At 48.7% G+C, this 16,019-nt stretch overlaps 1 protein-coding gene across 2 annotated transcripts in view; it reads right to left on the bottom strand.

Moving 5' to 3' along the window:
• The window catches only part of LRRC27 (leucine rich repeat containing 27), a 38,554-nt gene that overhangs the window by 21,624 nt on the left and 911 nt on the right, over window positions 1–16,019 (bottom strand). The window contains exons 2-5 of one of the 2 annotated variants that reach the window (XM_021703804.2): window positions 14,530–14,799; window positions 11,713–11,843; window positions 7,606–7,664; window positions 1,881–2,033 (exon numbers count right to left, since the gene is read on the bottom strand). In XM_021703804.2, the coding sequence (XP_021559479.1) occupies window positions 1,881–2,033; window positions 7,606–7,664; window positions 11,713–11,843; window positions 14,530–14,736 (550 nt within the window). In that variant the 5' untranslated portion in view covers window positions 14,737–14,799. Of the gene's footprint in view, window positions 1–1,880; window positions 2,034–7,605; window positions 7,665–11,705; window positions 11,844–14,529; window positions 14,800–16,019 lie in introns of those variants that run through there. The other variant, XM_021703805.2, reaches the window with a different exon arrangement.

Below are 16,019 nucleotides of genomic sequence, written 5' to 3'. Positions count from 1 at the left end.
GGGGGGGGGGGCAGGCTCCCTCTGCAGAGATAGACTGGAAGGGGCAGGGACAGGCTCCCTCTGCCCCAAGGCCCTCACGCTCCATATAAATCTATGCAAATAAATAACTTTTGTTTCCCCCCACCCTAGATCTTTTAATATCTTTATTTCTAATCAATTTTTGGCCCATATGCCTACTGTTTTTCTTTGACAATAATTTTGATGACTTTAAACACTTGTATCTCTAGGTAAATTACCCGGAAGAAAATTGGCCAAGAATATTCTTGCCTTTAGGACTAGGCTCAAATGTCCCCTCATCAACGGACCAGCTCTGGACGTTACGAGTAACCCCCACCTCCTGCAGCACCCCCGCCCCCCAGGACAGAATTAGGTCACAGGTCATGCTGACATAGACTCCTTCTTGGCTTTGGGTTTCTGAGTGATGGCACTGGATTCTGAACCGTAATTAAGAGGTGAAGCTAGTATACTCTTTGAGAACAGGAGGTTCATGATTCGCGGTGACAGGTTGGCAGGAGACAGAACAGATGCGTGACTGACTGCGGGTGCCGACACATGCCCTTGGCCTTCACCATTCCAGAGCCTGCTGGCCTCACTTCCTGCCCCCAGCTGCACGTGTGTGCCTGGGCATTTCCTCTGGCGTGTGAAGGCAGCCTGCAGGGCTGGAGAACTGTGTGCCCACCCCAGGGGAAGCCCTTGACTCAACCCGGCCCTGCTGCTGCCACGGCATGCATGCCCTACCCCCTCGCGGTGCTGGGAGTAACTCCGGGGCCTGAGTTCAGCAGTGGCCCTTGACAAATGTCACCTTGTAAATCCCGGTCCTGTAAATCTCTAAATGCGGGCGGCACCTGAGAGGCGAAGTGTGACCGCGGAGGCCCAGTGGGGCTTCACCTGCTTCACCCGGCACCCAGCAGGACCAAGCGCTGGCGTCCAGGGCATACCTGCCCCATTTCTCCCCTGTGCTGGCTTCCTCCCTTCCCCATCCCCCCTGCTCAGCCTCCACGCTGCTGCCTGGGATCTCATCCCCCATCAATTACTGGCCCTTGACTCCTGACTCGGGAGCTGCTTCTGGGGGACACAAACTAAGACACTTGCAAATACAATCAGTGTTTAAAATTGGGCATTCTGGGGCCATTTATTTGGATTTGGGAGAAAGATGATTTAAGTACAGCAGCACCTTCTAATCACTTTGGATGCTCCTTACGTTTACTGAGATAGACTTAATTATTTACATGCTTTGACTAGATCACGTATATAACTATCGTGGCTGTTTCAAATATATGTATTTTATTAATTCTAGAAGTTATATTTTAAGTAGTGAAAATTTAGATATTCTGAAGTAAATTTTTGGAATACTTACTTTTTTGTGAGCATTCAATTACAATTCTCTTTTATCTCCACTTTGTCTAAGTGTGACTAGGTGCTCACTCATGAGCATGTGGGAATGCACAGCTGGATGGTCCGTGCGTTGAAAACATGGGGTCAAGTGTTTAATGAGCACCCACCAAAACAGGAGTAAGGGCGTTCTGTTGTGCTTGCTGTTAAGTAGTGGTCTGAAGGACCAGGTAATTCCTGAAACAGGTGCCTGACGGTAGCTTGGTGGTGAGAACGGTTTCATTTGATTTAACCCAGTGAATTTTTACCAAAATCCACCTTAGACAGGCTCTATAATGGGAACTGAGAATGCAAACCCATGAGCACAGAACCAAGTAAGGGCATAGCTCTGACAGGTCGGCAAAGACACATGAACACAGTGTGAGTCCAGCAGAGGACACGCGAGGCCTTGTGACATCATTAAGGAGGAGACAGCCTCCCCGGTCCTGGCTTTGAAAATCACTAACTTCAGTTTTAATGCAGTTTGTTGTAGTAATTGTCCCACAAACCTTGAGAAGTTAAATCTTGGGGGGCAGAGTGCTGGGCAGCATAGATCTGCAAGAAGGCCAGGATAGCGCCCAGTCCCTTCTGCACCACGAGTGGAGCGGGGAACTCCAGAGGGCAGTGTCTCAGGTTCAGCGCTTTCAGTGAGGTCACGTTCCCTGCGCGAGAGAGGAAAAGCCCAGAACTACACACACTGTTACGTGGAATCAAACAAAGAGAGAATACTGTTTGCACATTAAAGAAAAAAAAAAAAGACCTTTTTGAGAATTTTGGGTAAATGATAGGACAGATGTCTGAGATTTGCTTTGAAAAAAGTCTGCAGGGAAGGCAGATTGCACAGATTAAGTACCAGGCTAGTTACAAAAGTAAATAAATAATATAAAATGAATAAAAGCAGCAATAACAGCCCTCTGGCAAAAATCAGAACACGAAATTGCTATATTATCTAACACGCCTCTTGGCAATGACAGAAAAACCCCTAAAAGGCATGTAAAGAAAAGGAACCTATGACCCATACTCAGGAAATAAGCAGTCACTAGAATCTAGCCTCGAGTCGGCTCAGATATTGGAGTAAGCAGACAACAACTTCAAAGCAGTCACAAATATGTTCAAAGGAATGCAGAAAACCATGTTTAAATAATTAAAGAAAAACATGGTAAAATGACTCAACAAGTATAGAATGTCAACAAAAACAGAAGAAGGAACCAAATAGCAGTTCTAGAGTTGAAGTTACAAAGCCCGGGATGAAAAACGCACCAGAGGGACCCAACAGCAGATACGAGACGGCAGAAGAGACAAGTGATGGTCTGATGGCCAAGGCGAGGAATGACGAGATCAGGAGTCTGCGGAGGCCTGTGGGACAGCAGCACGCATGCTGACCCATGGGAACGTAGCGAGAGCCCCAGAGGACGAGGGGGCGAGCAGAGCGCTATGTGAGGACACGCGCTAACATGCCCAGCTTGGCGGCAGACATCAGCGTAACTTCCAGGATGTTCACAACCAAGTAAGATAAGCCAAAGGCAATCACACTTAGAAACATCAAAACCACTGAAAGACATAGAAAAGCAAAGGATCTTGAAAACAGCACAAGAGAAATAAGGGGATGACATACAAGGGGACAACGAGAGTAACTTCCAGTTGAAAACGGTGGAGGCCAGAGGACAGGGAACAACATGTTCAGAGGGCCGAAAAATCCTGTGGATCAAGTGCCCTGATCTACCCAAACTGTCCTGCAGAAATACAGATGAAATGAAGATATTCCCATCTGATGCAGGAAGAGTGGTTCATCTGAACTGGCCTGCAGCAATTACTAAAATGAATTCATAACTGAAAACTTTCCCCGCCGCACACACGACCTCGGGACCAGCTGACAACCACTGCACTAAATGAATGAGTTTAATGGCAGAAGACAGAATCTGTGAACTCCAAGACAAGTTAACAGGAAGTAATGTGAACTGGAACAAAGAGAAAAGGGCATGGGAAAAGAATAGCTTCTTTGAGGCACGTGGGACAGAATCAAAATCCCAACATCATGTGATTGGAGGCCCAGGAGGAGAGGAGAACGAGAAAGAAGCCAGATCTACAGAAATACCGTCGACAGCCAGGGATTTTCCAAATCTGACTAAAGACGTCAAAAAACAGATTCCAGAAGCTCAGGAAGCCCCCAAAAAGGTAAATACAAAGAAAGCCACACCCAGGCACATCACAGGTGAACTGCTGAAAATTAAACATGAAGAGAGGAATTTTCAGCAGCCAGACAAAAGAGATACATCCATTTTAAAAGAAAAGCAGTAAGACTGACAGCTGACTTTTCACAGAGGTTCGAAGCCAGAAGACAATAAAGACATTTTTTAAAAAAGATTTTATTTATTTATTTGACAGAGAGAGACACAGCAAGAGAGGGAACACAAGCAGGGGGAGTGGGAGAGGGAGAAGCAGGCTTCCCGCTGAGCAGACAGCCCGATACGGGGCTCGATCCCAGGACCCTGGGACCATGACTTGAGCCGAAGGCAGACACCCAATGACTGAGCCACCCAAGTGCCCCAATAAAGATATTTTTAAATGAAATCTGGGTTCCTATACTCAGCCAAATATTCTTCAAAAATGATGGAACAGTAAAGATGCTTTTTTAGAAAATCAAACTTGAATAATTCATTACCAAAAAACTAAATGAGGGGCACCTGGGTGGCTCAGATGGTTAGGCGTCTGCCTTCGGCTCAGGTCATGATCCCAGGGTCCTGGGATCGAGTCCTGCATCGGGCTCCCTGCTCAGCGGGGAACCTGCTTCTCCCTCTGCCTCTCTCCCTCTCTCTCTCTCTGACTCTCATGAATAAATTAAAAAAAAAAAAAAACTAAATGACAACACAAAGAGAGATCTTCAGGCCAAGATGGTCATCCCAGATGGAAGCAGGGAACTTTGAAAAACGAAGGGTAAAGATGTAAGAAAATATAAATACTGACAGCTTAAGATGTATCTGCTGGATTTATAGCAAGACATAAAAGCAAAATCTATGAAAACAATAGCACAGAGGTAGGGAGGAGGCAATGGGAAGAGCGCTCGCTTCTGCAGACGGTCATCGGTCAAGGACGTGCACGTGGTGTCTAGAGAACCACTGAGTAACACTACACACGGTACAACGAGGGGATTCTGCTAGTTTGCAGAAACTGGGCAAGACAGAAATGAAAAGCAGGCAGAAACTAGAGGCGGAACGACAGCTTCAAGAGAGAAAGACACAGAGTGTAGTATCTGTAGGGCTTTCTGCGCTGCACAGGGCAGCTGTAACAGACAGAAACCCATACGGTCGTAGTGACTTGCAGCGCCAGAGGACAGCCTGTAGGGCTACCACAGCAGCTAAAAAGAGAAGGCGTGGATCCAGAAAGAAGAGGACTGCAGAGGGGAGCCTTCTGTCTCCGTGTACATGTTTTGTGTGCAAATCCGTGGCACAGTCCTGAACTTCCCAAGCACTGGACAGGCTGGGAACAGCATGGCCATAGTTACTGCCCACTGCCAGAGTTCGGAGTCTATCACAGTCCTTTCAACTTAACTACCTATTTTTAAAAAACCAATACTCTAAGAAGGACTATAACAGAATCCAGAATCTCTACAATGTATCTATCACAATGTCCTAGATATAATCCAAAAAATTATTAAAGGAAAAATATGTTTATATCAAATGAAAAAATAACTCTCGGTAGAAAAATAGGAACTATTAAAATATGAAAATTCTAAGACTGAAAACACAGTATCTGAAAAAAAATTACTAGGCAATGTTCACAGCCAATCAGAGATGATAGGAAAGACTCATAAACTTGAAGATGTTTATCTATCTTCTCTGAAGAGCAGAAAAATGACCTTTAAGGTGTACAGAAGGTCAGTGATCTGTGGGACAATAACAAAAGTTCCAACAAATAGGTAAAAAAAGAGAACAGGAGCAGAAAAATATTTGAAGTCTTAATGACCAAAATATGTCCCAAATTTGGCAAGAGATGTGAATTTAAAAATTGAATAAATTCAACAAACTCCAAGGAGGATAAATACAAAGAAAACCACAGCTAGGTACCTCATAGTCACACTGTTGAAAAGCAAAGATACAGAGAAATCTTGAAAGTAACCAGAGCCCATCAACATAGTTCATAAAGAAGAACAAAGAATGAATGACCTCTGAGGCCTGGGGTTAGTGGAACTTCTTTAAAGTCCTAGATGAAAAAAATCCAACCCGTATTTCTAGATCAGCAATATCCATTAAGAATTAAGACAAAATAGGGGCGCCTGGGTGGCTCAGTCGATCGGGCAGCCGACTCCTGGTTTCAGCTCAGGTCATGACCTTGGGCTCCCTGCTCAGTAGAGAGTCGGCTTGTCTCCCTCTCCCCTGCCCCTCCCCCTGTTTGTGCATATGCACATGCACGCTTTCTCTCTGTCCCTTATTAAGGAAATAAATCTTTAAAAAAAATAAAAACAAAAATTAAAAAGGCAGAGATTGTCTGACTAGATAAAAAGTGAACCCAAATATATCCTACAATACTAGCAATGTATTGTAAATACAGACAGGTTGGAAGTAAAAGAATGAAAAACATATACCATGCAAAGAGTAAGCAGAAGGTTGGAGTGGCCACACTAATACATACTGAATGGCCAGTAAGCATATGACAGAGTTCCACATCACTGGCCATCAGAGAAACACATATGAAAACCACAGTGCAGTACCACTACACACACCAGAGTAACAAAAATAACAATATAAAAATCCCAAATTTCTATTCAACCAATAACATAAGATCAAAATACATAAAGCAAAAGCTGACAGATCTAAAATGAAAGGCAGACAAATGCACATAGTTCAAGATTTTAACACAGTCCTTCAGGCACTGACAAAATAAACAGACAAAGAAGGATGTAGATAATTTGAATGCTGTGATTAAGCAACTTGACCTAACTCAATACATAGAACATCACATCAAGTAACAACGTGAGAATACACAAGCTTCTCTAGTGCACCAGGTGATGTTTACCAGACAGAATGTACCGTGAGCCAGAGAGCACACCTGAACAAGTTTCAAATAACCAAAATTACACAGTACATGTAGCATTAAATTAGAATTCAACAGAAGGAAGAGACTAGAAAATCTCCCATTGTGTGTTAAGCGAAGCAAAACACAAAGAGCCCATGGGTCACAGTACATTCGAGAATATTTTGAGCTGAGTGATAATAAAGATGCTGCATGTTGAGGTTTGTGGGCACAGCCAGGGCAGCACTGGGGGGAAATCATAGTTGTGACTGCATAGATTAGGAAAGAAAGGTTTAAAATCAGTGATCTAAGGGGGCGCCTGGGTGGCTCAGTCAGGTAAGCATCTGCCTTCGGCTTGGGTCATGGTCCCGGGGTCCTGGGATTGAGCCCCGCATCGGGCTCCCTGCTCCGTGGAAAGCCTGCTTCTCCCTCTCCCACTCCCCCTGCTTGTGTTCCCTCTCTCTCTGTCTCTCTGTCAAATAAATAAAGTCTTTTTTTAAAAAAAATCAGTGATCTAAGCCTCCAACTCAATTGGTTAGAAAAAGAACAGCAAATCAAACCTAAAAAAACAGAGATAGTAAAGAGCAGAAGTCTGTGAGACAAAGAGATGCAGAACAGAGAACATCGTCTTCTGTTTCCTCCTCCTCGTTATTTACAGCAGGGAAAATGAATACAAATGAAGGCACTACACTTAGACGCATCCCCATGGATAAACCCCAGCGGCACGGTGCTGAGCCAAAACTGCGTATCACCAGGAATTCATATTGGTTATGATTCAACTTGCGAAAAGTTCAGAAGGAGGGCCCTTTAAACATGCACTGTTAGGGAGCCGTCAGCGGCAAGCTCTCCAGGAAAGCAAGAAAAGGGTGAGTCCGGACCCGCGGGCTCCCAGGGAGGGAGGCACGAAGGAGGGATCATGACTCCACAGAGCAGCACTGATGTCGATTTTCCTTAAGCTGTGCCCGGGCTCCAAAGCCCTTCATTTTTATTATTTCTTATCCTTTGTTTATGTGCCATACTTTCTATGTAGAATATCCATTACAACATTAACAGCTCTTGAGAGCTGTGCTATCTGAGAGCCCGGGAAGGAGGAAGCAAAGGGGATGATTTAAGTATAAGCCAGCTCACCCCCTATGACTTGCCTTATGTTCCCATTACAGGTTCCATGAACTTAAAAAAGCAGCATTTTAAAACCAGCTTTTATTTTATTGTTTGAACACTTACCCAGCTCCACAGGCAACATTTTGATAGGATTTCTTTCTAAAAGCAAAGTTTTCAAATGCCTTTAAAACAAAACAAAAAATACATAATTTAAAAAGCAAAAAATGAAATGACCATCACCAAAATACACCATCAAATTTCTTCCCCTGCCGCCTCTTTAAGGAGACACCATCAATGCAGGCAAACACGCTTGCTGCCTCACGTGCGGCCCACGGATGTCTGCAAACGTGGCCCTGGGCTCAGCAGTGGGCCAGGCCTGCCTTCTCAGCACAATGACATTCAAGGCCAGGGGATTCTCTGTTGGGGGGGCTGTCCTGCACCTGTGGGGTGTCCAGCAGCATCCTGGTCTCTACCCACCAGTCCAACAGGACCCCCTCCCCACGCCATGACAACCACGAAATCTCCCAGCATTGCCAAATCTCCAGTGGGGGCAACACCGCCCTGCAGGGGGACTGGTGCTCCGACTGCTGATCTCCAGCGTTTCCTGAGGTGTGCGGTGAGGGATCCAGCACTCTGACATGCCCTGTGAGCAAGTTTCCTTGGTCAAAATGCTTGGGAGCCTTCTGCTGCACTGCACACCCACCCTGCTGGGGGTGAATAATTCGTAGTGAAGGATTCTGGGAAGTCTCAGACCATGGCAAGGAGGAATAAGGGGTGTTTCTCCATGTCTTTGGCTCCAGATCCCTTCCCTACTAACACCTAGTAACATCTCCTATAAAATCTCACACAAAATGTACCGTGGAGAGATAGGATCCAAGGTGCCCACTAAAAAGTAACTAACTGAATGATACGGAAAAATGAATGTATCGTGTTAAACTCTATCTTGCCCCTTTTACCCTATTCTGCTTCTTTTGTTTTTCACATTTAATTCTTAAGACTGTATCATACACAAAGGATCAATTTCTTTTTCTCCTTTACTTTTTAGGGACCACCAGCTGAAATCTGGTATAAAAAAACCACAAATACCATGTTTCTAGCCCAGGGGATGGGCGTCCAGGCAGAGCGCAAGGCCCCTCCCACCCCGGCCACTCTGTATCTGCATCACCCTAGGCCTCCCAGGACTTTGGGAAAATTGTTGAATCCACCGTACTGTTTCATCTCCAGGGACGGGTCTGCCAGCCGGCACACCACAGCAGAGAGTGGGTCGGCTGGCCAGGCATGCAGGGATGCTGACCGTGTGGGGCTGGCTGCCTGCCACGGTGGGGAAGACCTCACAAGCCCCTGGGGAAAAGCCCCCAGCTGCCTTCTCCTCTATCGCTGACCTCAGCAGCCCCAGGAAACCAGCAGGGGGACCGAGTGGCTGGAGTGGGGTCCAAGCTGTGCCCCCTGGCTTCAACCCTCCTTTCCCAAAGGAAAAGAGAGGAGCAGCTGAGCACACCTACAAATCCCATAAATGAATCAACACTGTGGGTGGAGGGAGGCCATCTCAAGCCTCATTTCACCTTCAAAGGTGAAAAAACTAAAATCCAACATCACAACGGACCAAGGTCCCCAGGATTTGAAAGGAAAAAGACAATTGCACAGACATACAATTGAGAGTTCTATTATTCCAGTTAAATTAAGTTTAATTTTTGGATTGGCAACCCCAAAGGAAAATCAGATTACTTGAGGATTAGCAGTTTTCTTTTCATTTACTCCCTTGGATTTTCCTTTTTATTTGAAATTTTAAAGGAACAGACTTTATAGGTTAAACTTTTCTTGATGTACACAAGATGAATTATTTCAATGCTGTCACTTCAACTACTGCTTTTTGGTTCAGCCCCTTTTAGTTGTGTAATACAAAAAACAGGCCTGGGATGGGCGAGCGCTTGCTCTGCGTAAGGTGGACAGATGCTGCAGACTGGGCAGCAGGTGGGCAGGTGCCCTGGACTTCCCCAACAGCAGGTCCTGTCGGTCAGGCCGTCCCTGCCCACCGGCCTGCTGGCCTGGGGGTCTGCTGCAGTGGGCGGAGACCACGGCAGCCAACCATCCACCAGAAAGCATACCAGGGCAATGATCTGTTTGAATATTCTCGTGCGCACTTTGAATAATAAACTGATAAATGTTGACCCCGTAAATCCTATCAGTAATCCACTGGTTATGTCAGCGACTTCCCGCTGAACATACACATTCACGAGCTGAGTCACAGCTGCTGGCTTAAGGAGGCACAAATACTGACGTACACACGTTCTCGCTCTCTCTGCTCACAAGCTCACCCGGCCAAGACAATGGGGGGAGAACATTAACACTGGCACTGCTTTAATTAGGCTTTTTGGAAAGTTTAAGGCTGTTAATAAGCCCATAATTACTTAACATTTCTGATTAATGTGTTTCACCTCTTCAGCAAGCTGATCTAATTTTAATGATATAATGGGCTATAAATCACATGTAAAATTATATCTTAAACAATACTAAGCAGCTGGCTTTGACTGGCAAAATCAAAACTGGAGGACTGTAGACTTATTTTATAGGAAAGAGCAGTGCTTGGGGAATGGGCTTTTGTTTATTTACCCTTTGGGTAGCAATCCGTCTCCTGGGCTGTGTGAGCACAACTCTTGGACAGAAAGCACTAAATCATCCTCAATACAGAAGATGAGGACTTTGGGAAGAACAAAGCCTTCCCAGCCCATCTGAACCACAAGCTCAGAAGACTCACGAGGCCGTCAAGCTGGAAGGGACACGGTGGGCGCAGGCCCAGGGAAGGCTCGGCCACCTGCCACACAGCCCTGGTTGGGACCAAGGACACAGTTCTGTGCGTCCAGTGGCATGACTCACGGCAGGCGATGTGCTCTGCAGACCCCAACAATCCCAGGAGCTCCAGGAAGGCGGCTCCTGGCTCTGATTCCCCCCCGCCAGAGACCCCAGCTTAGCATCAGAAATTAGCTGCTTCCTTGCAGAGCCTGAAAAGGCACAAATGATTCACAGAGATTTTCTCTCACTGTGACATGTGACAAAATACTCACTTCCTAAAAATTACTCTGAACAACAGAGAGCTACAGGTCAGGCCAGTGAAGGGCCTTATACAGACCCCCAGTCTGATGCTTCCCGGTGACCACACGGCTCTCTGCGGACACGGCTGCTCACGTAGGAACAGGGGACTGCCCTTGGATACCTGTCTTCCTCCCACGCCCTACATCCAACCCAAAACCCACGGGCTCTCAAGTGCCCTGCAGCTCTGCGTTGTCAGCCTTGCCCAGGCCGCTGCCTCCTAACCAGCCGCCCGCTACCCTCTCCTTACAGAGTGAACTCAAAGCCACGTCGAATTCCACCCCTCTCCATTCAAACCCTCCGTGACTCCCAAGCTCTTCCAAAATGAAGCCCAACACTGCAAGCCCTCCTGGGTCCCAGCACACGGGCCTCCTCGCCGTCCCCCACATCTGCCCCATGCACACCCCCGTGGCCTATGCATGTGCTCTCCTCTGCCCAGGAGGCACTCACGTTAAAGGAGATCCTACAGTGTTTACCAGAAGGGTTTCAAAAGGTCAGGACACACTGACAGGGAGGGATGGGGAGCTGGAGGCGCTGAGGTCAGGACAGGAGGTGGGGCTCTCCCGGGAAGGCCGGCTGACCCTGGGCTGCCGGCCAGGGCCACGTGAGGAGGAGGGAGGCACGGCATTTGTCCCAGACGTGGGGGTGCCAGGAAAACCCGGGATCAGAGCGGCAGGAATGTGGCTGATAACAGGCATTCCTTACTTTGGGGTTTCCAGCTTTCCAAAATGGAAAGCATTTCTTGTTATTTATCAGAAACTAATAGGTACCTGCAGGCCCTCAGGAGCAGAGAGGCTGGTTGTAGATCATCAGGCACATGCCCGATCCTTCCGGCAGCTTCGCATGATGAGTCAGAGCTGGAACCGGATGTTGCAAAGACCTCACTGTTGGCCCCGCAAAGGCACTGTGGCTACCAGTATTCTTTGTGCTATTAAATATCCTACATTATAACTATAGTTACGTGCGTTTGGTACATTCAGCCACCGCTGAATCTATTAGCTGGCTTTAAAAAGAGCATTAAATGCTTCTACCCTGAAATCAAAATTCAATCAGGAGTTGGAACTAAGCAGCAAAAGAACAGGCACTCAGACATTTTAACACATGACGGTTTCTTAAATCTGGAAATACAAACATACCACTTACTTGTGAGACCCAATCCCAGAAGGAAGCGCTCTGATTCTGTTATAGCGGAGGTCCAACCAAGTGAGGTTTGGCAGTAACTGGAAGAAATCTTTAGGAATCTCACAGAGGGCATTTCTTTGAAGATGCAATTGCTTCCAGGGAAAAGAAATAAGAATGTCTTGTCAACTATACTTTAAAACATGATACATCCTAGAGCATTTCCAGAAGAACCACAGGCTTTTGCACTCATACATATCAAGTGAAAAGAAAGCCCATAATCCTACTCTTAGCTTAAACAGCAGACAGGAGTCACAGAGGAAGGTACCAGGGTCCCTTGCCCAGCTTTTGGGGCTGGAGCGTGACTCCCGGGCTGGCCCCGCGGCTCCCTCATGGCTGACAGCCCAGCCTCCCCCGCTGCCCACAGCACTCTCTCTGCAAATACCCTTTAACACCAGACCGACTCCCCCAGCGTTTCAGTTCCTCTCCTCCTTCCTGGGTCCCACACTCAGTGCCTCTCGGGCTCCGCTGGGCCTGCCCCTTCCCTGGCGCCCATCACAGGCAGCCCGTGGCAACTCTGGTCGGTGGACAAACGGCAAAAGCCGGGTCTGGTCCCAGGGACTTGTCCCAAGCCAAGAGTTCAAAGGAAACGAAAGGACAAGTGTGCGTGGCTGCTGACCCCGGTTACCATCAGCAGCTCCACAGAAGCCATCCGCTGTCGTGAGGCGTACGAGGGAGGGAAGGTCCACGTCAGCATGCGCGGCACTGACTCCAGCCGTGTAAAAGGTACGCGCGTGAGTCCACAGTCACAGCAGGGCACGATTATGGGGAAATTCTTTTTTAAGTAGGCTCCATGCCGAGCGTGGAGCCCAACGTGGGGCCTGAATCCACAACCGTGAAATCGAGACCCGAGCAGAAATCAAGAGTCAGACGTTCAACTGCCTGAGCCCCCAGGCGTCCCCGATGCTGGATCTGCGGCGATATTGTTTCTGCACGAATCTGCGTGCCGCGTAAGCATACCCAACAGCTCTACTACCAGATGACAGAGCACAGATGTTAGGAACACTGGCCCAGAAGCCAGACTTCCTGGGTTCAAGTCTAGATTTGGAAACCTTATGAGCTGTATGACTCTGAGCAGGCTCCCAAAGCTCCCTGGGCTTCAGTGTCCCCCCTGTAAATGGGGTCACGGGACCCACCTGCCGCCGTGACTGAGCAGCACTGAGTGCAGCCCGGTGCAGCCAGCCGCCCATCGGCCACAGCGTCACGACTCCCAGCTCTGCCTCCCATACCGTCCGCCGAGTCCCTTCTCGGGGTAGGGCGGGAGCTTTACCAGCGCATGGAAAGTGAAATCTCCAGCCAGCTGAGGTGCGGCCAGTCACCCTGCTGGCCGTGGGCATTCTCTGGGACGAGGTCGGGTGATTATGCACACACAGCGTGTGCGCACCCCGACATGGAACGGCTCTCGGCCTTTGCTGCAGCGTGGGCTCCAAGCTTCTCAGGCCTCCTCTCTCTCGGGGCAAGCTGGCTCCAGTGCTCAGTTCTGAAACCACAGATCCTAGATGCCAGAAAAGGCAGGAAGAGACCGTGCTGCTCTTTGCAAAGGTCTGTCCCCGTCAACGGCAAGGGGGCTGCGCCGCAGAAGCTCACCCTTCCTCTTGGGTCCAGTGGGGCTGCGCGAAGACGGTCCTCCTGTGCTCTATGAGTGCACTGGTCTCTGGACGTGCGACTGGTGACTCCAGAGATCGCTGCTTCGTCTGCACACTACCTGTAACCCACAGCGCCAAGGGGCCACCTCACTCCATGTTTGGTTGCCACAGTAATAACATTTATAATCACATCTCTGTTTTTGGAGAGGCATGAACAGTTATGATGCTTCTTTATTAAGCCTGAACAACAGTTTTAGGATTTCCTCCTTCTTCCTTCATGTGTGGAGGTCCCATAAATCTCATGACGTGTTGGGAGTCCTTGTTCACGGTTGGGAGTGTTTGCCTTCAGACTGGGCGGCCCTGATGACACAGGAATTCACTCCAAGAGGTCGGTGCTCAGGGAAGAGAGAGCAGGGGCAGTGCCAGCCATGACCGCCAGCGCACAGCATGGGACACACGACAGCAGGGCGACTGACATCCCAGTACGCAGCTCTGTGCAAGCGCTCCGAGATGTCAGCCAACAGCCCCACGCAATGTGTCCGTGTGTCCTGCGAATACCGTGCTTTACACGGGTTACAGTTCCATTCTTGTAATAACCCACAAGAATAGTCTCATTCTCACGCTGCAGATGAAGACAAACGAGGCTTAAGGAAATTACGTGAGTCCAAGGCAGCAGGCACCCAGGCCCTGCACTCTTGCCCTGCTCACGTCAACACTGTGCTCTGACAGAACCTTATTCTAGAAACCCCAGGGAAAGAGACAGTACCTGCTAGGTTAGCAGCTGGTGGGGGCCGGGCGAGGCACCGGGCACAGGGGAAAGTCAGCATGTGACGTCAGCAAGGCAGGGCTGAGAAACAGCATTTACCTGTTTTAATACTGCATGGGAGCTTTTAGGGAGAATGTTTTAAATAGGAGATCAAGGGTGCTTTCGGCAGTGGTTTCTACCATGGGCTTTTTGGTGCTTAAGACTTTCCCAAGAAGAGAGGATAGATATCACAGTCTGACCCCACGAGCTATTTCCGCTGGCTGGTCCCCATACCAGAATTTCTCATTTTGTGGTGAGCAACACATGAGACCCTGAGTTAACCCTCTTCTCTCTCATCCTAGAAACTCTCTCCTAAAGAGAGGACTCCAAATACAGCCACTTATGTCCACTCGGCAGAGGCACAAATGCCCTGAGAAATACCCCACTTACTTTAAGGTTGGGAATTTTAAAGATCTCTCCTAAATGGTGAAGACCACTTTGACTCAAGTCTAAAATCGACGAGGAAGACAAGATGACCCCCTTAACACCCTTGTGAACCTCTTTGGAGGGGGAAGCAGGCGTGCTCCTAACTTGACCAGCGTCGCTCTCTGGATCAGCCGTCCCCGGGGGAACCTCGCAGGACCTGCTTCCTTCCATCTGTCAGCCAGGAGGAAACAGTGCTCCGGGGACCTCTGCTCATCCTCCTTGGTCTGCAGTCACCTGGAGACAGGGAGGGGAGACACAGCAACATCTAGGTGACCTGACACGTCCTCCCAGGGGGCACAGGGTAGCTTGGTAGCAGATACGCAACCATTTCACTTGCTTACAAAATCATCATTTTTAATAAACAGTATCATAAATCTGACATTTACATTTAAAGGAAGGAAGGAAGGAAGCTGGAAATCAAGAAGGTTCTGACTGAGTGTTATACTCCTCACTTTGTACCATGGAGTTCCAAGATTTAACTTTTAACTCCTGGAAAACACAATGATGCAAAATAAGAATGACTATTTTAGGGATAAAAACAAACCAGAACATTTCAAAGTCTGTAAACCAATATATTCCTTCCATAAAATGTGAGTGTGGAGGGGCTTCCAAGTTTGCACTGTTTCTGCTGTGGTTCTGAGCTCCTCGCACTAGGAGTTAAGCTCCCTGTGTCCCAGAATCCCTCCAGTTTTGCCATTTGGCTCAGTGAGCAGTACTGTCAAAATAGAATCTTGACTTTCAGGTGCTCAACAATACTTCGAAAGTAGTTCAAGAACTGCTGCTGCCCAAAAGCTCTTCCAGCCAGGCATACACGTGTAATTTCTAAACAATGGATCCAGCAACAGTAATCCGCACTGGAACTCGTCCTCGCATTAACCCAACCCCCGGGGCTGTCCCAGGACTGGTATAGGTGTGGACACAGCCCCTTCCCGTTTGGGGGATGAGGAATGCGAGCACTGGGCTAGTTCAGGAACCGCCTAAAAGCCGAGCAACTAGTGAGGGAGGGCCAACCCACAGGTGCACACCCATGGGCCTTTCCCGGTGGGTCCTTACCTGTGAATCACGACTGTGAAGGGAGGGAGGGGTGCAGTCAACCTCCTACACACCTCCCAACAGGGGGAAAAAAAATCTCAAAACCGAGCGTGAACAACAGGATCTAAAATAGGGTGGAGCTGGCTCCTTGAGGGGTGGAGGCTGCGACGCTGTCCCCACCCCCCGCCTCATTTTCCCCATCTGCGCCATGCCGGGTTGGTCGGACCCCTTGGTCCTCAAGTTGCAGGACTGAGATGCACAGCCTTTGCCAGAGCAGCCGGACAAGGCAGTGGGGGCCGGCGGGGGCACCACCTTCCTTCTGCTGCCTGCCCAGGCACCGGGCCCCCGCCCCGCGCCCCCGCCTCACCTGCGGCGCCCCCCCCCCCCCCCGCCCCCCCCCCCCCCCCCCCCCCCCCCCCCCC

Source organism: Neomonachus schauinslandi, chromosome 6, assembly GCF_002201575.2.
Source record: "Neomonachus schauinslandi chromosome 6, ASM220157v2, whole genome shotgun sequence".
In the NCBI taxonomy this organism is placed as follows: domain Eukaryota; kingdom Metazoa; phylum Chordata; class Mammalia; order Carnivora; family Phocidae; genus Neomonachus; species Neomonachus schauinslandi.
This window is presented reverse-complemented; position numbering and strand designations above follow the sequence as displayed.